This window comes from Zonotrichia albicollis, chromosome Z (genome assembly GCF_047830755.1).
Source record: "Zonotrichia albicollis isolate bZonAlb1 chromosome Z, bZonAlb1.hap1, whole genome shotgun sequence".
NCBI lineage: Eukaryota > Metazoa > Chordata > Aves > Passeriformes > Passerellidae > Zonotrichia > Zonotrichia albicollis.
In genome coordinates, this window is record NC_133860.1 from 60,506,500 (window position 1) to 60,531,274 (window position 24,775).

A 24,775-nucleotide genomic window follows, 5' to 3' on the forward strand; every position below is an offset into this window, starting at 1 on the left:
GAGCTTCTGCCATCTTTGTACACACTGTGCAAGAACTGGAAAACTGTCCTCCAGCTTTTCTTTCTTCATGGGGCATGTTCCCCAGCCCTTTGGTGATCTTTATGGTCCTTTGGACCTTCTCCAATCTGTCCTTATCCTCCTTGAATTATGGATACCAGAACAGAAGCACAGTTTGACAAATACTGATTAGAGTGAGACAATCACTTATTTTTGGCCTACATAAAATGTAAGTTAAACAGTGGATTACATATTTCCAATTCCACTTAAGCTGTTCCTTTGACTCCAATACTTATACTGGTTTCTGCCAGCTTAGAATCCTCTGCTAGAAAATACAACTCCATTATACAAACAGCATACTGAGCTAAGTGGTAACACCTCTAATAGCAGAGGAAAATAGAGAAATGTTATCCATAAAATATGGTAGGCAAAAGGGCAGTATTTTATTCTGTAAAAGTGTCTCAAAGTTGCGGCATATGTCATCCTAACTCAAGTTTGTTGATACACCAGAAATTCTATACTGAGTCACAACAAAACTGTATTGCAACCAGTGTCTAGGTTGCAACAGCAGTTTCCAGCAAGTGTGTGCTACCAAAGTATTACAAACTGGACATGTATAAACGGTCCTTCCCTGATAGGTACTCTTCAGCAGATTTAGTATGGAGAGGCTTCTGTGACTTCTACTATGCATATTTTGCAACTACCTAGTACATAATGGACAGGAAACCAAAATCTGAAAAATCTATCAACAGCGAGACGGAGTAAGCCTGTTACCTTATTACCATGAAAACTGCCAAAGAACATAAAAACACTAGAAGAAATGTTATCCAGACATTTCCTTTTATTAGGACACTGAAACAGTTTAATGTACAAATGCTTTGTGTTAGTTGTAAATATTTCCTCTGTTTAAGCAGCATTTACAGCTCTGTACATTTACATGTGCACTTCTCTAGTCATCTTAAGATGCAAGACACTTTTGTGGTAGCAACTTCATAGATCAGTGAATGCCAACACTCCACAACCCTGTTTAAAGTAATAAAGTCCAGATGGAGTGACAGAAAGGAGACAGTACACCCTTCTGTGCATTGACTGGGTTCATATTACAAAAGTGAAAAAAAAATAAAATCAAAGTTATTCAGCCATACGTCTCTTTCTTTCTTAATACTCTCCTTATGCATTTCACCTCCTATCCAAAAATAATGATTACTATAATAAACAGAAAAGGCATCTGTAATTTTTCCTATAAAAACCATGAAACTACACAAATAGCAATCAATTATTTTAAAATATTCAAGGAAAATAAATATTTTTGTTTAAAATATGAATATATATCATGTAGACATGTTTCTTCAAGATAAAATATTTTGAAAGTATAAATTCTTTCCAGTCCACCCCAGTCCTCATATATTGTAAAAAATTGGTTTCATCAAGACAATTTCAATAAATGACCAACGTTTTACAGTTAAAATGCCCTCCTTCTCAACTATCAGATATTAATAGTCTATTTAAAAAAATTAACAACATTTATTTTTCTTCACTATTTAAAATACTGGATTTATTATCCACTTAGCTGAAACTCTGTTCCAAGTATGTGGCAAAGTGAAATACATAAATTAATTGAAACAAAACTTATTTTCAAAAGATACTTTGAAGTTTGGGATAAAGTCCTTCTGTTTGATTCATCTCACAGTATCCTACTTAATAGGTTTACACTGAACTCCAGTCTCATGCCCACATCTGAAGAAATGGATGGAAAAATACCAATTCATCCAAATGTAACTACAAAGCAACTAACACAGATTTGTTAATATATTTATCAGCCAAGAGCACTGGGCAGTTAAGCACCTTAACAGGCTTCTGATTTTTCAAATGTCAGAAGTTTAATCAGAATCACCTGCTGTCTCCCTAACCCCAATCAACATTTTTCCCCAGAGCCACCCATTTCTTCATCTGCTTGCCATGACAGAGATATTTATCAAAAAAGTCAAAATGAAGAGGAGCCAGATATGCTTAAACTGAACAGGGATTTCCCTCTCAACCAGTTACATTTCATAAGTGTCTTAATTTCTTACAGAGACCATGCATATAACCTGTCAGTAAAATATATATATTACAAGAGCACTTCAGCTGCTATTAACCACAAGGTATTCACTTTACTGTGATCTAAATGCTTCTTTCCTACATACTGGTAAACAATAAAAAAGGACAAGGTATTTTTACCAATGTTTCACTGGTGGGTATGTGTTTGTCAAATGAATCAGATTATGGCATTTCTTAGCAACATTTTAAAACTTTTATTTCATCAGAACTACTTAGTCACAGATTTGAAATTGTTAGAAATTTCACTCTGCTTCTACCTTGTCATCACTTCATTTAAAAGCAAAAATAAAAACCCAACAAACCAAGAACAAAAATAAAAACCTAAATCCATGTATCTAAAATTTTTGTTAGTTCTCTAAGCACAACAAAAATTCTACGCTATTTGCAGACAACCTAAAATAAAATGAGAGAATTAAATACAGATTCTGCAACTTAGGATTTCAATGCCAATGGTTATTTGCTTACCTTCCCCGGCTTATCTTAACTCCAAAACCATTTAGTATGCTACACTGGAATCAAAGCACCTCATTTGTTCCAAATTTATACATCAAAGGCTTGACTTCACTCGAATTTGCAGGTTTCAATTATCCAGCCAAAAATGGCTCAAAAGCTCAAAGTAGAGCCATAACATTTAATTTCCATTTCTTTCAGTCTCTAAGGGTCTTCAAGATGAGTATTCTGCCCTTCAGTTCCAGTCTGTAAAAAGGGAGTCAGTCTCATTCTGCATATTTTTTTCTCTTCTAAATTGTTGGCTTCTCACTGGCTTTTATTCATGGTTAACATAGAAAACATAAATGTCATTGAAAGAGGGATTCTCTTTCACACTGGGATTTCTTTTACTACATTACACAGATAATGATTTGACTATTTCCAATGTCAAGCAACAATCACAGAGGCACCCCACATAACTCTAGGTATTCTATCTGAACATACACAGATGAAAAGTTTTGAAAACCAGCATAGAAACAGTCTCTGTGAACTGGAGGCAGTTCACAGAATATTTAACAATATATGGTCGACCATGCTACAAAATCCAATTGTGTAAGTAAAAATCTGAATCAAACATGATTATATTTAACAATGATGTTTCTCAAAAATAGTCCTATATAGTCCTTGTAGTAGCAACCAAAAAGGCACATAAGTACAAAACAACTCAACACATATTAGGCAGAATACAAAAATTTCAGACAGGTGTTCTTAAAGCAAAATTGTGAAATAAAAAGCTGTATTTTCTGTTTTATAAAAAGATATGTACTTCCTTACCAGTTTCCTTATTGAAGTAAAGTGTCCATATATGTAATGTCCATCTGTGCTTACTTAAAATCCTGACAGCACAACCTCCAAACATTACTTTCAAGTTACTTGGGAATTGTATGTGCACAGATGCACTTGTGTTTAAGTAGTATTTGTACCATCTAAACTCTTAGTATCTATCTGCGAGTCTTCCCTTCTAAGGCATAGATGTTTACAGATAAAACAGAGCACACATCATTTTTGTGCTTAAAAGTAGTTTGACTAAGCTAGTATTTAGTTGCTGTTTCAAAATCTTGGTTCATTTTCCACGTTGCCTATTACTCCTTTTCAAGACTGGTACAAAGCTCCCTTATCTGAATATACTATACTGGAATTACAGTAGTTTCACAATTCAGACATTTGAATTTAGATATTTTAAAGATAATAGTACGAAAAACCTCACCCATAATATCAAACATGCATATAATTACATATGGAATGCAAAAATTAAATAGTATTTGATATTAATTTACTCTCTGGCCAGGCTTTCTTAAAACCTGGCTGCCAAAAATGATTAGACTAAGATATATAAACAAAAAGAATTGAGGGTCCTCCCTCCTATAATTCAATAATAAATGACATAATATAGCACAAAATTATATCTTAATGTGTTATCCTTTTGGTGATGTTAGGAACAGTGTATTTTCATTTGGAAGGTGGGGAGGAATAATTGAAATTTATTTGAAGTTCCCACATTCTGAGAAAATGGAGAGAAAGCAACACATTTTACATGGTTTGGGGTGAAACTGAATGTTTATACACATTTTTGAGAACATTTAAGGGTTTGAGGAAATAAATTTAAAACTTTTTATACTAACTTATGAAAGAGTCATGAATTCAGTAGTGATATCCCATTTTAAGTAATGGGAGTAAATGGAAGAGTTTGAACTGGAACAACACTGTCATTCACTAACTCCAAAATTCAGCATTCTTCCCCTCACTGCATTTGTATCACTCTAGAACAATTTTGTTAGTCAGCTTTCAATGCCATCAGTGTAAGAATGTGGAAGTCACTGTACAGTGTAAAACACTTATCCTGATAATGTGGGAAAAGAGGAATCCAAAAATGGCAGTCTAATTCAACACAGACTGTGCAGCTTCCTTAAGAAGTGATGCAGCTTTGTCCAGTTCTTGTTCTGTTTGTTCCACTGTTACCACTACTCGAATACTAGAAAAAGAAAACCAGAACACAGAGAGTAAACTTTATTCCTAGCCTTCTGCTTAGAACTGTATTGTACTAATTTCAACACATTAAGATCACTATCTGTAGCGAAATTACTACGAATTCAAATTCAACCAGGAACAAGACATATGACTAAACAGATGTGATCAGACTACTTTTTGCCCCCACTCTGCCACCCCACCATACACACTGCAGAGATCTGTTATCTTTTTTACCTACAGAGTAAGAGTAATTTTCCCCATGGAAATGCGCCTGCTAACAGGCTACATGCTGATCCCCAAGATACAGGTAGTTTTGATACAGTTATTTCATGGTACTAGCATCCTGTAACAGTCACTGAAAATATACCTCAAAACTGGAGCCTCTCCCATTTTTCCAAGAACCAACAATTCAATCCACTCCATTGAACAGAACTCTATCGTTGTATGGAAAAGATATGGCCATAGCCAAAAAAAAAAAAATCATGTAACACATTTTTTTTCTGCTAACCTGGGTGGAGGAAGACATTTTTCTTCTTTCTCCAAATAACGAGCCTGTGTTAACGCAATACCACTATTCATGCACTACAAATAAAAAAATAAAGCAAGTCAACCTGGGAATTTCTGATAGCATATCATTTTGATCACTAAATACATATAACTAACTTCTATTAATCTGGTGTCAAGATATATGCAAGTTATTTCCCACATGGAGGTTGCGAAGGTTGTGCAAAATCATCTCTTAATTTCAATACAGCTTTAATACATGAAACAGTTTAGGATGCAGTGCCTTTAGTTTTCACTTCCATGTAATCAGGCAAACATACCAGATTTATCAGGCATTTAAATCCTATTTAATCATATTTTCAAGGAAGTTAACTTCAGAATTTCTTTTTGTAGTGTAGCCTTGTTTACCTGCCACCCGATATATAAAGATATATCCACCCTCACTTCTTCATGTGGGACAAAAATAACCAATGTGTATTGAGGAAGGGAAAAATACTATATATAGAATATGAGATTGTTCACACATAAAAAAGCAAATTCATGGACTAAGAAGCAAAAGTCGACCTTAAATGGTTAAAATGCACCTCCAGAACACTCCTCTTATTAAAATAAAAGTTTATACAACAGTTTATGCAACAATTTATATGCAGATTTGAGCATTGAAATAGATAACAGGAAATAACTATTTCCTGAAGTAAGTAGTCTAAGATATATATATATATTTTAATCCAGAGCTAGAGACCTAATTGTAGGCAGGCAAGAAATGGTTAGAAGGTGATCTTTAACAGAGCCATATAAACAGCACAGAAACTAAGTTTCTTGCAGCATTCCTGCAAGATCTTTCAACAAATCACCCAACAAGCCTCCCTACCCTTTCTTCATTATTAACATTCAAAGGCATTGATATATTTTAATTACTATGGTGACACTTACATAATCCACAACTCTTTTGAGTAACTTCACATCATTTTCTCGAGATCCACAGCTCTCCTTCAACTGTAAGTGCAATGCTGGAGAAAAAGATTCTCCTACTACTTTTAAACCAGAAATCCTAAAACAAATAAAAAGTCTTTGATGTACATCCTACTTGAAGACATACTGAAATTCTAGATAAGCATTTCTCCTTTCTAGGTGCTGATAAAAGATGGATATTTCACTTTACTGATACTAATGTAGAAAAAACATATGTGCATTTCAGCTTGCATTACATAAAGATCAAGTTATCAAGCAAATATTTTTCTAAGGAGTTTCAGTAAGTTTGTATAACAATAGTTACTCATCCTTTTGCAAAAAGGATTAATAACTCAGAAATTCTTTAAGAGTACTTATGAAGATGTAAGAGAAATGTCTGTTAGGTCTGTAATTTGCTGATAAAAACCCAGCTAGCTGGGTCAAGTCACCTTTTTATCACTTCAGATATAACGAAGAACAAATGTTCTCCTGAGGGTTTTGCAAGATTTGTCACGATTTATGATTTTATATTATTTTTTGTAGAAGTTCTTTACAGCATCATCTGTCAGTCAGAAGGTTCTCTAAATTTAGTTATAGGACTATAATTGTTCCCTTATCTGTACATAGGAACAGCTGTTAACTGGGTTTCTAGAATTTGACTGAATGACTGACATTTGATTGTCATTGTCCTGACACATCACACATATTTAGGATTGAGCTATTCCCATCCAAAAATCTGTATTCAATATCCAAGCAAGACCTCTGGTCCCCAAAATTAACAGGTCACATAAATGCATATCAACTATCAGGTGTCATTTTGATTTCTAGACTTTGATAAGCTTGCCTAATACATATTTTAAGAAGATCAGGCTTATTTTATGGTAGTATCATTCCAAAGAAGCTAATATGATCTATCATGCATTAGAGATTTGTGTGAGTGTTTTTGCAAGTTATTACTTTCTGTAATATGTAACACAAAATTGTTGAGGAAGAAGAATTGTAAAATACAATTGCAATATTACTGTACGTTAAATGGCTGCTGAATATCACAGAAATTTCTGCCATCTTTTTAGTATCAAAACCTGACAGATAAAAAAGCTTAGTGAGTATAGCCATCATTTAAAACATGAAAGTATTAGGAAATTTTAAACCTTATTTTTCAGATAAATTCTAGCCATTTTCTCTGTACCTCCAGAACAATAGGTACTTTATTACATTTTAACCTTCAATCAAATATGTAGGAACAGTACTGTATTCAAGGTGATTGCAAGGTGCACTGAGTTATCTGAAAGAGTATCTGCTAAGCTTCATCCCAAATGCTTTTATTTGTTTATTTAATTTTCAAAATGCTTATCAATACTTTGTGTCATTGAGAGCTATCACACTCTTCTAACAATTTTAATGTGTAAGAGATTGCAGCCTTCCTCAATAGCCTTAAGATATTGAGGAAGGTATTGGACTCTTTTTAGTAGCACAACAGGGACAGTTGGGAAGGAATAATTTTTCTCCTTTAATACATATACAATTGAGCGTACATATCCCAGTCTAAGCATCTGTAAAACCAGAAACAGATTTGGGCAAGAAGAGTTTCTTTAAAGCTCACATTATAAAGGCATAGCCAAATAAAAGCCAAAAAGCCCCAAACCCCACACTTACCCCTGTAAAGCTTTGTGAATCCGTTCACATTTAGCCCGAAGAGTCTGAAAAATGTCTATACACAAACAACAACAACAACAACAACAACAACAAACAAAACAAAAACAAACAAAAAAAATCACAAAAAACCCAAAACAAAACAGAAAAAGAAAACGCTTAGATTTCCTGTTAATACTTTACATTTCTCGAAGAATTCAAATATAGCATTTGGAACCAAACTAAGTATGTATATGTATATCCACTGAACTTAGTAAGTCTCTTTACTACTCTTCTTAATGTTCCTGATTCCTGTTTCTGCCAGGCAATGACAAGTTTGTAAGTCCTGACAAATGCACTACTTCCCTTTATCTCATTATTCCAGCTGCATATGGAGCTGCTGCTGTTCATGACCATATGGAAGGGATGACACAAACACTTTGTAATGGGATTGAAATGGCAGGTCCAATTTATAAATCTATTGCCAATCTATTGCCACGCAGATTCTGCTCATTGAGGCTTTTCCCAATTCATGGCCATTCTTAAAGAGAAAACTGACTCCTGGATTTTCAAACTGTGGCTCTTTTCCTTGGTGAAGGCTAACCTTCCACTACACCTAACAGTCCTTTAACTTACTCTTAATTTTTTCTTCATTCTATTTCACTTCAGACAACTGATCATGGGCCACCAAGTAAATTTTATTTATTTGTCACAAATTAAATAGTTTATCTCTGCAAATGTCCTCCAATCTGTTGATACAAATGAAGGTTAAAACCAAATTCACACAATTTCATAATTTGGCCAATTTGTCCTCATGTGCTTCTCTCCAATTCCTTAAAAAAAAAACCCCAAACCCAAAAAACTTCTTTCCCACTAGGTGTTCTAGTGGCTGGGATTTGGCACTGCTGTGGTCTGGCCTCAATTCCTGGTCAGCAAAAAGGTTTTTCGAGGCCAGGTTGGATGGAGCTCCTGGTCTAGGTACCCCTGCCAATGGCAAGGGTGTTGGAACTAGATGATCTTTAAGGGCTTTTCTAGTTGACTCCCAGGGCAGAATCTTCTGTCTGCTAACTTTAGAGAAATACCCTGTATCTGGTCCTGCAATCAAAGGTAGTTTGCACCCTGATCCTTCCTGAAATTCTTGCCTGAATGCTTAACTAGAGAAGGAAAAAAACCCTAATTATATAGTGCAAGTGGAAAGGAGAGAGTTGCTCTGTCCTGAGGAAATATATTATCATTTGCTTCTATTTAACTTTCTCTTCCTTCATTTGTGTGGAAGGAATACGTTTTTAAGGAAGAGACAAAGAGGCATATCACTGATCTAAACAGTAGAATAAAAATGTCTTATTTGCTTTTTAAAAACCATCTGTGTCCCTCTTAGCCTCAAATAACTTGCTTATTTTCATCTAGAAGACAGAAAGAGATGGAAACACTGAAGAAGAAAAGCAGAGTGGGAAATAACATTAAGAAAAAACATGCAGGTAAAATTAATTAACAAAAAAATAAGAGGATATCAGAGTAAAAAGGTGGGAATAAAACGTAGGGAGAAGGACAAGATATTAGTTTGGGGTGAAGATGGACTGAAGGATAACATTTTCCTGAATTAAGTACCTGGATTATCCTCCATAATATTCAGAGCCTCAATAGCAGCAGCAGCTAACAAAGGAGGTAGGGAGGCAGAAAAGCAATAGCCTTGACCAGACAATCGCTACGGGAGAAAAGGAAAAAAATAATTGATAATAAGGTAGACAATGTTTTAAAACTTAGTTCATGTACATATTAAAAACCTCTCCTCCACACCAACAGGTACATGTAAGGATTTAAAACTAGGTCCCCAATTTATCTACAATATTTCATAGGAACCAGTTTCTGTGTAGAATGAAATACAACATAATCATCTATAGCCTACTTGCAAATGGATATTAATAATTAACTCTCACATATAAGTAATTAATAGTGCCAGACTATTTATAAAGAGATCTGTCTTACCTGATGGTCAATAATAAAAGATCTTCCACAGCAAAATCCACCAATAGAAGCCAATGAATTTTCCATGTTTGCACTAATAAGATCTATATCATCAATCTGTGAGTTAAATTAACAAATTATTAAAAGATGCTTTTGATTGCATCAAGACTATAAGTTAATTTATTAACGATACATCTTGTTTCATATTACCATGAATACTAGAGAAGATCCACCAAACCATGACATAATAAGATGAAAGTACAACTGAAATAATCACTTTAATCAGTACAGAAAGGACATTTGAGAAATTGAGATTTATGGATCAATCTGTAAATAAATTGCATACGATCTCTCTCTTCCAGGCATTGCAATGTGAAGTACACAAACAGATAAAATAAATTATTTAGATGCTGGTGACAATTCCACAATGCAGTCAGTGTGTCAGTGTCCTTCAAGAGTATAAGTAGCCCCATGTAGTCATTAGGAGGTAGAATGTGATAAAAATTAGGCATAAATCTAATTAAAATAGTCTGAATAGTAGAGAGCCAATTGTGTTATTTCACTTGTTAATTGCAAATGTTTTCTTTTGGCAGGCTTCAAAAGATTTTGTCTGTAAATTAATTTAATGTAAAAGTCAATTAAATGGAAAGGATTTAACATAGGTAATCAGCTGCTGTCAGCTAATCAGATAGCAGTTGGCATGTATCACAGTAACACGGTTTCCTTTTCTAAATTAAGTTTCTCTTTTCCAAGTTTGGTGTTAAGTGAAAATAACAGGACAAAGGGGAAGACAGAATGAATTTTCTCAATTTGTTGTTTCACTTCCAAGCTGAATACAGACACTGTGAGAATGAAGTGAAAGATGCTCCAACTCAAACAGTGGCAAACAAAAAGCATTTCTCCCTTCCCCCCAGCCCAGGGGACTGTGGTAGTAAGCTGCAAGGAATACTATTTTGGATTTCCAAAGCACTCCTCAGCTGCATAAACACCATGAAAAGTAGACCCTTGGAAAAATAGTTTCGCTGAATCTGATGGTAAAGTACTATAATAACACCTTTCAAAGAACCATCAGAAGTTTTGTTGTTTTCCCCCACTGGAGTAAAAGGCAAAAGAGCAAAATAGGATAGCTATGCACTGCAAGGATTTTTCTTCTTTTCTCCAAGACCTCAAATATTTCTGCGCCAGAGGGACACTTTCAACTGAACGTAGCTGGAAAAGACAGTATTCATTATCTCATGGAGTGTCCAAAAATGGATAAAATTATGCATTGTAAAAATTCTTTTGTTATCTTTGTCACTAAAGATAAGTAAAACTATTTCAAGTAAACACATGAAAGACTTCCATGACCTGAAAGCTCTGGGCTGTTAAAAAAATAATATATTTAAATACATACAGATTTTAAAACCCCCTATATTTAAATGTTTACTGTACACTGCAGAAGTATCTGTTAATGGCACAGATATTAGGAAACAATTGCACAACTTGCTTCTGTACAAATCTCTCATTCGCAACAAAAAAGTACATACATTTATTCCAAAGTGCTCAGTAATTCCTCTTCCATGTGCTCCAAGGACGCCAAAGGAAAGGCTCTCCTCCAAAAATATTCTAACTTTGTATTTATACTTCAATTTTATCTAAAACAAAGGAATTTTTATAGAATACAAATCAGAATTTGGTGACAAAATGCATGGGGGAGATAAGGTAAAGAAAGACAAGGACAGCATTCTGAATACTGCATAAAAGTCAGCTCTAGAATTCTGTTCTGTCATTATGACATTTTAAAAGCCTTCAAAATTATTCCACCATGTAATACTAAAACAAATGTTCATAAATGTTCATATATTAAAAATCCTCTTGTTTTTAATAGGTTCTTAAGTACTTTCAAGACAATGCATTTTTACACCATTTCTTCAGTCATCTACAAGAATAAAGCCTGCATAAAAAGCCATTTTATGCTGAATAGCAAATATTTTCCTTGAAGTCACTATTTCTGACATTTCTGTGAAGGTTGCTTTGTATCATACAGTGTAGCTGAAAACACACTATATTTTACAGTATAAAAATTAAAACCACAGGCAGACATTATTTTTAAGTGTCAATAGCTTCAGTATCCTAATCAGAAGTTTCAAAACAAGGTTAAAGTTTGAAATCACCATTTCATGAACATGTGAGAAAGCAGGAAGGTAAACAAAAAAATTGACACAGAACTTTTCCATGTAGGCAACACTACTATTTCATTAGCCACATACTTTATATATGGTTCAAAAGGCAAACTAAAACCACTTACCAACTCTGGAAGAGGGCAAATGTCTCCTGTGTTCATATACAATCCTTCCACTACAATAAACCTTCGAGTTACACGGGCCTTGCGAGGATTCTTCAGGGAAAGATATGGTTTTAGTTTATGTTAATGGTTACTAAACAAGCAAATCTCTAAATATTTTTTTATAGGAGGATTTTTCTGAGAATGGCCACTTTTTCAAATAAGCTGTTTCTTAAATTTATACTTAGTATTTTTCATCTGTAAGAGAAGTTGAAATTACTCACTGGACAACTTTTGACTTTTATTTATTGTGTAATAATTTCAAAGCTTTTGACTTCAACACATGATTTAAGAGGACTTGTTTTGCAACAAATCATAACCAATCCATTTGAACTTTAGGAATAAAATTCAACCACTGTAACTACAGAACAAATACCGCAAATCTTGGTCCCTATTATACTCATCATTATTCTAAACATTTGGAAGACATTTCAACAAGTGTTTTGAGTACCAGGATTCACAATGCAGGACAAACCTCTTACAAGTACTGCCTTTGTAAAACACAATGCAAAAGTATTCATAACACTCATGTTACAAAGTCCTTGTCTGATCTCTGGACACAATACAGACCATTAAAATATCTCTCACTTGTTTCTGCTAAATTTCAATTGGTATAATTTCAGTTTTGCTGTCTTAAATTGCGATTCCTCTGTTATTTACTTTGAATCTTATTAGTATTTTCTGATCAAGGATATCTAGTCATACTTGTTTCATTTTTCAGTTCTTGTAAAAAGATTCAGAAACATCTATTTAACTTTTCTACATGGTAGGTACCAAACTAATCACAGTAGGCTCTACAGGCTTTACCAACTCTAATGATATGACCTACCCTTTTCTAGTCAGTATGTCTTAGTTATACACGCATGGTCTCTATTAAGCTCATGCCTACCAATCATATGTTCACATTCAGCTAATTACAGTAAGAAACTTTAACCATGTAGCTAACTCAAAGCACTCTGCTTTAACAAACCAAATGTGTTACACAAATTAGTCTGAAAACCACATCTAAAAACTTATGTCAAGATTATCTGACAAAATGTATTTTCCATTAAGGTACATTAACTAGTATGTTATCTATAGATCTGCTATTAATCAGATCAGTTAGTGATTTACACTGATGTAAAACTGATGGACAGTTTATCTACTTTACTTTTTCTAGGTCTTATCACAAAATCAGCATTCTTTAAATTGTCTGTGACTTGCCAGCATTCTGCGAACAAACCATACAATCATGATAGCTACTCAGTTAATTCTTTTAAAACTCATTTAATCAAGTTATCTGTACTTTCCAATCCTGGTCTTAGTAATTGCTTTTGGACATCCTCTTGCATTACTACCAGAATGAGAAGAAAGCCATCAAACTGAGTCAAATTTTTCATGAGAGAGAACAGTCAAATTTTTCATGAGAGAGAACATCTTAAGAGTTGAATGCATGATAGGGGAGGACTGAGAAAAAAATGAACCATATTGATTCTCTAAAGGATTAGCCATTTTTGTGCTGATCTTACAGTGTGGCATTCACAGTGATAGTTAACTTGCATGACATACTAGGTAAATACAGTTATATAAATTTCTCAGAGATACAAAAACATCTCTTCAATAGTTTTTAAAGAAAAGAAAAACATTATCTCACATCAGTCATCTGCCTGTAAAGATATTTCTCTGCTACTAATGCCTGTGAGCTCAGTTCAAAGAGTTAAGAAGACAAATGCAAATAAATAAATACTTGTATTAAAAAATTGTCTGAATTAAATAAGCAACATTAACTGCTCAATAGAACTTATGAAAACCAAGTAACTGCCTTTAAGCATTACATCCATTCAATTGCACGACTCAGTAAAAAATGTGGGGGAGGTGGCACAAAAGAGTACAAATATTTCTTCAAAGCAATGGTACCTTTTGATCTTCAGTCTCTTGTTCTTTCAACAGTCGTTCAAGGTCAGCCATATCATTATGCTTAAATAATTTGATGTTACTACGAGATGCTTGTAATCCCTTCTGAATAGCAAAGCAGGCAGCTTCATCTCTGTAAATATAGCAAACTCTTCTAAGTTTGTTAAACACAGTGCAATTATTCAAAGAAAGCTGGTTATTAGGACTTGTCTTTCTTTTGAGCAGATATTTGTACTTAGGTGTAGACAAAACTAGACGTTTTAAAGCACTGTAATTTTATTGCCATTTTGAAAACTCATTTCAAAGCTTCTCAATTTGAATTACAGACACTAAAAGCAAGCCAGCAGGTTTTTTGGGGTTTTTTTGTGGGTTTTTTTGTTGGTTTTTTTTTTGTTTTGTTTGTTTGTTTGTTTGTTTTTTAAATCTACACTCATCCTTTTGCTTGTATGAGACAGCAGTTTAATCACAGCATTCCATGGACCATGTAGAATAATTGTAATCATCCCAGAAATCTCTCACTTCTTTGCTCTGGGTCTTAGGAAAAAAGTGCAAAGATGTGCCTGTAACATTTACTGCAGTCCTCCAAATACTCAAAATGTCCATTTTAATGTCCTTTGAGAAATAGTATCTCCGTATCCAAAGAACATTTTTAAGTGCTCGAACAGCAAAATTCCAACAATGCTGGGGTATGCAATTTCACAGCTGCTTAGGTGAATTAATCTTGTATAAGTGGCAACTAAACCAAACCTGTAAATGCAGTAATTTCAACTGCTTTCAAATAGAGTTAGATCTTTTGTCAATGAGAAGCTGAAACAGTATGAGAAAACTAAATCCAGGGTACAGTGGCATCCTTGAGTAGTGTGTGCACAATCTGGGCATTTGTCTCAAAAACACTGATCCAGAAGATAATAAAAGACAATCAAAAAACATTATTGAATTATGAAAGAACTTCTGTAAAGAGGTCAAATAGGCTTCAAACCTTGCACCTAGAAAAGAGAGCACCAAAGAGACATTTTAGCAAGTACAAAAGTACCATTGTGCTGTAATTTAACCACAGAAGGCAGCTGAGCCCCACACTGACACTCACTCCCTGTTTCCAGGGGAAAAATGCATGGGGAAAATCCCTGTCTAAAAACCAAATGCATTGATAGAAATTAGTAGGTATTATATTTGAAAATATTTCTTCATATTTTTGATAAATGTTCAAGCTAACCATTTGCAAGTCATAGAAACACTGAGGCTATTAAAGACCTAAGGCACTGAAAGAATTAGAGGACACAAAAAATCCATCAACTCTTACTAAATCCAAACCCTCTTCGGCGCAGTAAATTGAGTATTGCTACATTGTTTCTCTTAGCTATTAAATCTTCCCTAGACAAATCATGACTAGCTATTCTTAGGTACCAGATACTGGACCTGCCAAATCATTTATTTGCTTCTGCATAGCTATTCTTCTGTTACTTTATTATGCAACAATATTTATCCAACTACTCCGTTGCAAATAGACATGAGAGGCTTTTCACCTCCAGCTCTTCTGGAAGAAAGGTGAAAAGCCAGCAGCAGACAGGAGAAAAGCAAGTGTAACTGTATAATTTAAGAAGAAAAATAATTACTAGAATTACATTAGTATTTGAGTGCACAAGTTATTTTGCTTCTTTTGCAGCTGAGTGCCCACATCTGAGCTTTCACAATGAATGCCCTAACTCATTTGTAATATTTGGCACAGAAAAAATATTTGAACTTTGTACACCAAAATGTACTACTTGATCAAAACCAGCAATATTTTATATTTTTCAACAATATGTTTAGCAATCATTAAAATAAGAAGAAAACAATTAGAAAACAATACTTACACAAACACAATGTCCCCTCTCTTTGAATATGCAGGGATAGCACTGGCAATTGTTGCAAATCCATATGAGTATATAATAGCTTCCTCTGTCCTCATGAATTTTGCTAGCCGTTCTTCTAATTCTAAGTGCACATCTATTTGGGAGAAAAATCAAAAATCTATTAGATAGCTAGCTTGTTTTCATATAAAAAAATCTGTCCTTACTTTTAGAAATCATCTAATTGAAGCAAACAGAACATTTATGTGCAGGAATAGTATTAAAACAAGTAACTTCCCAAATCCTGGTTGCAACCATTCCAGCTTCACTTAAACTGACAAGTCACTTATTAATCACAGGTTTTGACAGATCTGAAAATATTTATGCAACATGTTTCTCTAATGTTCTTACACCAAAGTTGTTAAAATCTACTTGTGACTAGATCAAAAATGATGCAGCATTCTTGGACTGCAACTAGAGAGTGCAGTTAGTACAGTCAGGAAACAAATTATGTAATTTATAGCAATTAATGAGGTCCTGTTGGCAAACCATCAGTCCTTCCAAGCTGATGCTTCCCCTATATAAACACAGCTATCATTATAACAGAATACTGCTCTTGTCAGACTACAAGTCATAAACAATTTCCCACATTCTAGCCCATTGAAAAGGTCACACCTCCAAGCCAGAGATTATTCAGCCTTAAGATACATTGACCAATCAAACACACACCATTTCCCAAACCAACTTGGTCAAAGTGAAGCATATCAAAAATTAAAATATTAAAAATTGTAATACCACATGGTGATTGGATTGTTGCTGCAGAAAGTTAACCACAACATTAAGTATTCTGCCTAAGCAAAATAACCTGTATCAGACAAACTGTTATTATCATTGTCTAACACTATTGCCACTATCTGCTTCTGCTAGCAATAGACAGATAATTATGCCTTTTGTCAACTGGAAATAAATAAGATCAAATGCAAACAGAGATCATTACTGTGTGATTTGAAAGACCACTCGTGGCCAAGTGTCTCCTTTTTGCAATTACTGGAAGTTTACTGAAACTAAAATCAAATAAAGCAACATCAGTTATATGTACAGATTCTTCCAATAGACTGTGAGGTATAGTTATCAGTGTTGGCTCTTTCTGAGCAGACACCAACAGAAAGGGTGCAGAAAGGAAGGATATCGTATAAATCCAAATTTTGCCATACTAAACATATCTAGCATAATCTTTCCCAAAAGGACACAGCCATCTGACATATTTATTAATTAAGGGAAAGGGTATTTATTCAAAAACAACAGCCTCCAATCACAACAAAAACAATTTTATCCATAGCACGCAAAATATAAATCCTCAGCAATCCTTTCCTAATGTTTACCTGGGCATTAAAAAATGGACCAGAAAGAAATTGTTTTTCCCACTGCTTTTAAATGAAAACAGTTAACCACTCATTATCTGGAACTTTTCTTTTGCACTCTATTATTTTGATACACTAGATATACCAAATGTTCAGGGATATATAGAATAGCCTTTCCTCTCCAAAGACTTCAGAAGGGAAGATACTGACTGGAATTCTCATCTTTCTGACTGAGATTGCAAATAGTCCATTTCCAGAATATTTGCGTCTTTTTCTTGTGTCATTTCTACATGGACTTCAGAATCAATAGACAATCTTCAATCAGGCTTCCAAACAGGTGGGATGACCTTTGATTTATTGAAAGAAAAGTCCAAAAGAGATCACCAATAACAAAATTTTGAAAAAAACACATTGGCCACAAAGCATTTAAAATACGGAATATAAACAACATTCAATCCAAAGTGTTTCTTTTTGAAGCCTCATCAGTAGAGAATAAAAAATTAGGGGAAATAAGAACTGAACTACTATTTTTGAGTGGTCAGCTATTGATACCTAATGAAGAAAAATGTTTTGAGGGACCACTTACACAATTTAAGTGAAAAAGACAAGACGACCACTGCTCAAAATCAGAACTTGCATCCTTTTCACTGAGCCTTACTCAGGAACAATCACCATTACCCTAAGCAAGGTCTAGGCAAAAAACAGTGGGCAAAACAAATATTGTCAGGAAGGGCAGCTAATGAATATATTCAGATTTGTGCTACAGAAAAGAGTTTTGCAAACCTAAGTAAATTTTGCCAAGGGCAAGAATACATAAGTTCAAAATGACACACACTTGGCCTATCATTACATACGGGTATGAATGCTTTGTTTAACCATGAGGTTGAAAACTGCTAAAACAATACTAAGGTTTCATCATGATAAAATCCAAATACTATCTGACTGTCCTTTATTGCAATGATTTGCTTTAGTCTGATTACTCTGCTTTGATTGGCTTAGCCTAAACGAAACTGCAAACACGACATGAAGTACATTTGCACAGAGGGAGACAACACTGAAACAGCTTTCTGTGCAATTATGAAATGTTAATAAAGCTAATATTGTTAATAACTGTTATGAAATGGCTGTTTAATGCCTGTTTAGTGTATGCTCACGTGGAAGTCAAAAAAAAAGAAATGAGAATTAGGGAGATAATACCCACAAATATGCAGGTGTATGTAAACATACAAATACTTCATGCTCGTTACAGGATAAAGGCACAGATACATATTTCAGGGATACAAGACAAAATAAAAAATGTCTTACAAGGGACTCACTAAATCTGTTTATTACCTTCAAAGTGGCACAGATAGGAAGAACCAAATCTCCATTCAAAATAAATTACAACACAGTATCTACATTTCAAATACAGAACTCTAATATTTGTATGAAATATCAGCTCCAAAGAGGGAATAAATCTGAGCAGTAACAACAAACAACCATCAGTTAATTTCCATATAGGAATGTAAGAGGAAACTATGTATAGTTTTGCACAGAACACGACCCATTTACCAAAGTCCCAGTACATGAAAAAATGTGTGAAATGTTTAAGGCACACAATGATACAAAAAGTGATGCAATGATGTTTCTTCTTATAGATTCATAATCCTGCCACACTAAAGTTAGGTGAAAACAGGAAGACAATTTCAGATTGAACAAGCAGCACAAGAGTCTGCCTACCATTTAAAATGGAGCCTCCATGATTTTTTATGTAAAAGATGTTACCTCAAATGGACGAGTATAATATCACTTCTTCTCTACTGATGTGAAGTAGTAATGCCATAGATTAGATTCCTTGCTTTGTGAAATGGAGCACTTACTGAAAAAATTCAGGAGCCAATGAATAGCAAAAGCTATAGTTAACGTTTTATGATTAGCCCTCAAAAAATGCAGGAAACAACCCAAAGAATCTCTCACTTATCAGAAAAAAAATCAAATTTAACCTGTCTGCTTCAAACAGAAACAAACTAACTAGAAACAAACTAACTGAAAGACTTCATAAAATTTAAAATCAGCTTGGATTCAAAAGGTGATTATTATTCCACAAGGTTTTATGAGCACTTCACTGTTTTGGAGGGAAGGGAAAGGCCTATGTGAATTCCAACAGACCACTGTTGAACAGTGATCACTGAGGGAATCTACTTTCCTATAAGCTCTTTCTGTACTAATCAGTGGGCCACTAGTATACTAATTAGAAACAAATTATGGTTCTAAGCTAATGAACAATTTCTTAGATTTATATCAAGATTCAACCCTGTTCTGATAGATAGATTTATACCATATCGAATTAGGCATAGCAACTAATTGATCACGTATGGAACTAGTTTGACTAACCAAGAAAAGCTCAAGCTTGTCTTGAATTAGAATCAAGGCTACAGGAAGCTAACTCTATGAAATAATTTGAGTATAGACCCCTCTGAATGCCATCACCTCTGGGGAGAGACTAGAAAGTTCACAAAATGCACCAATGGTTTAAGCTTGTAACTGTGCAGCAATTAATGTATAACTCTTTGGTTTACATGCAATATTTAAAAATATAAGTGCCAGTGAAGAACTATGTCCAGAACCCATTACTTAAGAACTTGCAACTTCTTAAAAAGAACCAAAAAAACCCTTTCCTTAGTAACACCTGCTCAGGGTATCAGTAGAGGAAAACTTCATCCTGGCTACAGCATTAGTCATCAGAGAAGCGGTCATAGCAGTTATTGCAGAAATCAGACTGCCCCCTTGTGGTGCCCGTAGAAAGTTTAATTTGCGCTTACATTTACACTTCCAGTCACTGTGAATTAATAAATTCACAGAATCACAGAAATTCTAGGTTGGAAGAGACCTTTAAGATCATCGAGTCCAACTCATGTTCTAACACCTCAACTAGATCATGGCACCAAGTGCCACAATTCTAATAGGTTTATTTTCTCTTTCTACTATGGTTACCAGAACTAGAACAGATTATAAAGTTTGCAATTCTTTTCAAAGACCAGCATTAGAAAGAGTAAGAAAAGAGATAAAATAATAAGAAACAAAGCTAGAAAGAATAAATGCTGCTAATCCTCAACTAAAGTAAAATGTGTGTTAGAGAACAACTGTTCTTTAGAGCAACAGAAATAACTTCTTGCTTATATATTGGACTATTTTGACTGGCTTACCAAACTACTCTGAACATCTTTAAAGGCAGATCAAAGAAAGTTACTCACCAAAAGTACCATAGAATCCTCTGGGTCCACAAGTGCCAACACCGTATTTCTTCAGAGAAGCCTGGGCTGCACTCTTTGATAGGAAAAAATTACGTGAAATGTTTCTACATTAGTTTTCCTATACACTTCACATTGACAATTTGACACTAATGTACAGAGATGACTTTTTGTATCATGTAAGATGACCCGCTTCACAGAAAGTATAATAATGTACTGAATTCTCTCTGTAACTACTTTCACCTCAAAACTACTGTAAATGACTGTTTAAGCACCACTCATTCTAATATTTAAGGACATTAAATACTAACCTAACTTGATAATCAACTAGGTGAGCAGTAAGTACACCAGATTAAACTTCAGTAAAAACAAAACTTGACTAGCACAACATTGCGAGATTTATAATCTTACTTTCTGCTTTAGCAGTATATGTTATTGATGAAGTTCAAGCTTTCAGTATTCTTTATCCAGAAATAACATACAAAGTAAAAGAGGAATAATCACACAAATAGAATAACTGGAAGGAAGAACTCACCTTAACTTTTTCATTATTCAAAAGTCCAAGGAAGTTAAATGATGCAAAGTTTATGCATTCCTTGCCATTAACAGTGATTATGTGGGTGGGAGGACTGAAAAAAAAAATTATAGACCTATTGTTATGAATGAAGAGTAGTCATTTTCATAAATGGTTAATACAGGAGTTCTGTTTTCAACAATAGAAGGCACACAGGTTTTTCAAGATTCCCTCTTTCTACGACTTCTGTTGCAGATGCCAAACAGTATTTAAGTTCAATGTCCAGACACAAATATACTCAACAAAACCTATATTCCTGTAATTTAATAAAGAAACTGTAAATAGTTTCTTGAGATATTTAATGATTCCTTGCTGAAAACTTAATTCATAGAAAGATGACCCCTGAAGAAATACATAAAACTTCTCTTCTAAAAGCAAAGCGATATCTATATTCAAGAAGTACTAAAAATGAAAAGGATATCTCATTGCTCTTACTTCCAAATGAAAAATTAATTCAATACCAGTGTTTTTGTCATAAAGTAACCCCAGAATACCTATCTCATACTGATATGGCTATTGAAATATAGGCAGCAGCTGTAAGCAGGTGAAACTATTGTATTAGCTGTCATCTCAAGTTTCAAATTTGGTTTTATCTATAACGGTTTGAGTAATCCATGTAATCGGGAAACAGAGAAAGTCTGAAAACACACACTACTATCAAATGAACAAGAGTATAATATACATGAAGCAAAGGGCAAAAAATTTCTGCCCTAAAAAAATGTGATTTAGGTAAACAAAAACAAACAAAAAAATTTGAATAAGTAAAATATTAATCCCTTTAAATACAAGCATCATATCTGTGTACTGTGTTCTATAAGCAAACCTGTTTTGGCAATTATACACATCAATACATCAATACAATAAGTTAAAAATTTTCCATTTATCACTTGGAGCGTTAAGAAGTCTCAAATCTAAGCCAAATACAAACTCCTATGTCTGCCCACTTCTATATCTGCTGTCAAATATTACAGATGAGATTCCATGCTATGCCTCAGACACAGTAATTTCCACAAGCTTTTCCAGTGTGAAAACTAGCATTGGGCAATTTTCTTCATCAAAATTAAACAGGGCCACTCTAATTTCAAATGCCTGTGCACAGCTTGTTCCAAATCTGGTGGCTGACAATATTTCAATGGGTACATTTGGTGTGCAGAGCAAATAACTTTTAAGTCCAAGCTATTCACTGCAAGTTAAGAAAAACTCTGAACTGCCTGAACTTCACTTTAAAAACTCCATGATCTTGTGTTATATCTGTTCGCTTGACAAAATTCAACACATGTTGCTTCAACTAAACAATTGCAAAAGTTTACTACACAGCTTTACAAAGCTTTCTACTAACACAGTGCACATTCATCTTTTGAATGCTGAACGTGTCCCCACAAAGGAGCTGTCCTGCATTACAGCAGTGCATCTTCTGCACAGTAGTAGCATGATAGAAATGTGCAGCAAACTGTCTTGGGGAACTGACTGCCATTAAAAATATACCTGGATATGTTCCTCTGTCTAGCTCATCAATGAGCCGTACCAAAGTCTGGATGTCCTAATGAGTGAAATAATTACTTCGTTTCACAGATGTTCACCAGAGCAGACCTGTACATATATATACATTTCGTCACTAACATGAGATTCAGTATATTCCCAGCATACTATCAAATTTGGTAAATTTACAACAATTTCCCTCACAGCTCCATGTCTCAAACCTAGAAAACACACCAATATTCACCAATAACTTGGCTGTTATAAAGCCATAGCCCTCATGAAAACTTGGCCACCCCTTTCTATCAGAATTTTACCCCAACTTCTAAAGAAACAATAACAAAAACATAAATGGATAAGGCTATTTCAGTGAATAATTTATATAATATATAATAATACATAAAGCATTGATATTGACCGCATCATAAACCCTGCCTTACAACAAGAGTAAGTCTTTGGAAAAGGAAAACCCTGAACCATTTATTTTTTTATCTTTGCATGTATCTCCCTTCCCCTAGTGTAACAGCGCATTAGGTATCATAGTTAGGAACAACAGTTATGAGACACTGAATGATCCAGCTTAAACAGTAAATTAAAATATCATTTCAAGCTATATTCAAAGAACATGCAAGCTACTCCTTTAGAAATCTTTTAAGGACTGAGAGCATGTCCACTATTCTTGGGCCTGTCACTTGAGTGTTTCATATATTGAAAAAATCAGTCACAGAAGAAAACAAAGTTATGAAGGTACTGATGATGTGACTTCTACTTTAAAGCAGAAGAATTAGCATGAAAATTTTTCAGATGTATTGTTCTACAAAGCAGATTTACATTTTCTGAGTGAGATCTCATACAACTAAGCTATTTTGCATGGATTAGTTCTGAGAAAGGCTATCACAAGGAGTAAGTAATTTCCGAACTGCTGAAAGCTGTTGTGGGTGCCTTCTTCAGCACTGGTTCAAGATGGACCACTTTTATGATTAGGACATGTCTGAGGTTTTGGCTTTCCTCTTCATTTCGCAACATTACTTGACTATGCAAAAGGAGAATATGAACACAGGGTACAAAATGCACAGCCTGCTGAGGGAGGAGAAAATCTGCCTTACACACAGAGCAAGTCAAAACTTTTACTGAAATACTTCATTTTTTGTAGTGCTTATGAGCTTTTATAATCCCCAAATATTACCGTAAACACACAGTATTTTAAAGATAAATGAGAGCTGTGAGACAGTAGAACAGACTGCCCAGAGAAGCTGTGGATGCTCCATCATGTTCAAGACCAGATCTTGATGTTCAAGACCAGACCGGTTGGGGCTTGGAGCAACCTGATCTAGTGGAAGGTGTCCAAATGGCAACAGTAGAAATGAGATAACCTTTAAAGGCTCCTTCAAATATAAACTGGTTTATGATTAGGAGTTTTGTATATCATCACCCATTATAGACATTAAGACATGAAAAGAATTGAAAGGAGACTACCTCAATAGATAGAGTCTCCCTAAAATACTAGTAAAAAAAAGGGGAAATGCTCTTGATCATCTTGAGATGACATCTGAATTATTTTTCTTCCTGTATTAACTCTGAAATATGTTTTAACTTTACAGTCAAAGCTACAGTCTACAGCTGTTGAGCAACTTGTGGGCAAGTAGTCAGTTGGCAGCTTAAATATTACAAGACAAATGTCAAGTTTTCCCTATAGCCACTGTTGAGAATAATGGCCACAACACATTAACATTCTGTCACAATATATTTCCTAGCTATAAGCACTAAAAAGTTCTAATAATTTAAACATTTCCTGAATCACTCTAAAAGATATATTTGTTCTATTTTTTTAAACAGTCAACACTTCTTTTAGCTCTACAGTACAGCTTGTTTCAAAATTCTGAAAAATAACAGAAGAATTGTTCACATCACAGTTAATTAAAACTGGCATCACTTTTCCATGGCACTTCTCTGTGGTAGTGGAATCATCAAAATGGACCTCACTGTGACACTAAATTATTTCAAATCATTCGTGTAAATAGAAGGATATTACGAATTCTTACAAAGTAAAAGCTAGTGAAGAGCAAATCTGAAGATTGTAAAAAGAAGCTTCAAAGCAATTTCTGAAATAATGAGACTCTTGCTTAAGTCATCAGACATTTTAAAAGCCTTGTAACACAAGAAAGCAACACTGAGCCATAAATTTCCTCACAAAACAGCTTTACCAGACAGCATTTCCTATTCTGATTGTCCAAAGAAAAACAGCTTTTCATTAAGTGTGTGCTGGGCTTGGGGTAGAGTCAATTTTCTTAACAATGACTGCTGGTATGGGGCTGTGTTTTGAATTTGTGCTGAACACAGGGTTGATAATATAGAGATGACTTTGTTATTGCTGAGTAGGGGCTTACACACAGAGACAAGGCCTATTCTACTTTTCATACTGCCATGCTAGCAAGGAAGTTAGAGGTGTATGGGAGTTTGGGAGGAGACACAGCCAGGACAAA

The 24,775-nt window shown here is 34.4% G+C and overlaps 1 protein-coding gene across 1 annotated transcript in view; it reads right to left on the reverse strand.

The window, feature by feature from the left end:
• Positions 1 to 818: 818 nt before the first annotated feature.
• The window catches only part of SPTLC1 (serine palmitoyltransferase long chain base subunit 1), a 35,283-nt gene continuing 11,326 nt past the window's right edge, over positions 819 to 24,775 (reverse strand). The window contains exons 4-15 of the mRNA XM_005486216.4: positions 20,778 to 20,871; positions 20,246 to 20,318; positions 15,676 to 15,808; positions 13,826 to 13,955; positions 11,894 to 11,983; positions 11,133 to 11,240; positions 9,628 to 9,723; positions 9,250 to 9,346; positions 7,666 to 7,720; positions 5,992 to 6,109; positions 5,063 to 5,136; positions 819 to 4,558 (exon numbers count right to left, since the gene is read on the reverse strand). Of these exons, the coding sequence (XP_005486273.2) occupies positions 4,465 to 4,558; positions 5,063 to 5,136; positions 5,992 to 6,109; positions 7,666 to 7,720; positions 9,250 to 9,346; positions 9,628 to 9,723; positions 11,133 to 11,240; positions 11,894 to 11,983; positions 13,826 to 13,955; positions 15,676 to 15,808; positions 20,246 to 20,318; positions 20,778 to 20,871 (1,162 nt within the window). The 3' untranslated portion in view covers positions 819 to 4,464. The remainder of the gene's footprint in view (positions 4,559 to 5,062; positions 5,137 to 5,991; positions 6,110 to 7,665; positions 7,721 to 9,249; positions 9,347 to 9,627; positions 9,724 to 11,132; positions 11,241 to 11,893; positions 11,984 to 13,825; positions 13,956 to 15,675; positions 15,809 to 20,245; positions 20,319 to 20,777; positions 20,872 to 24,775) is intronic.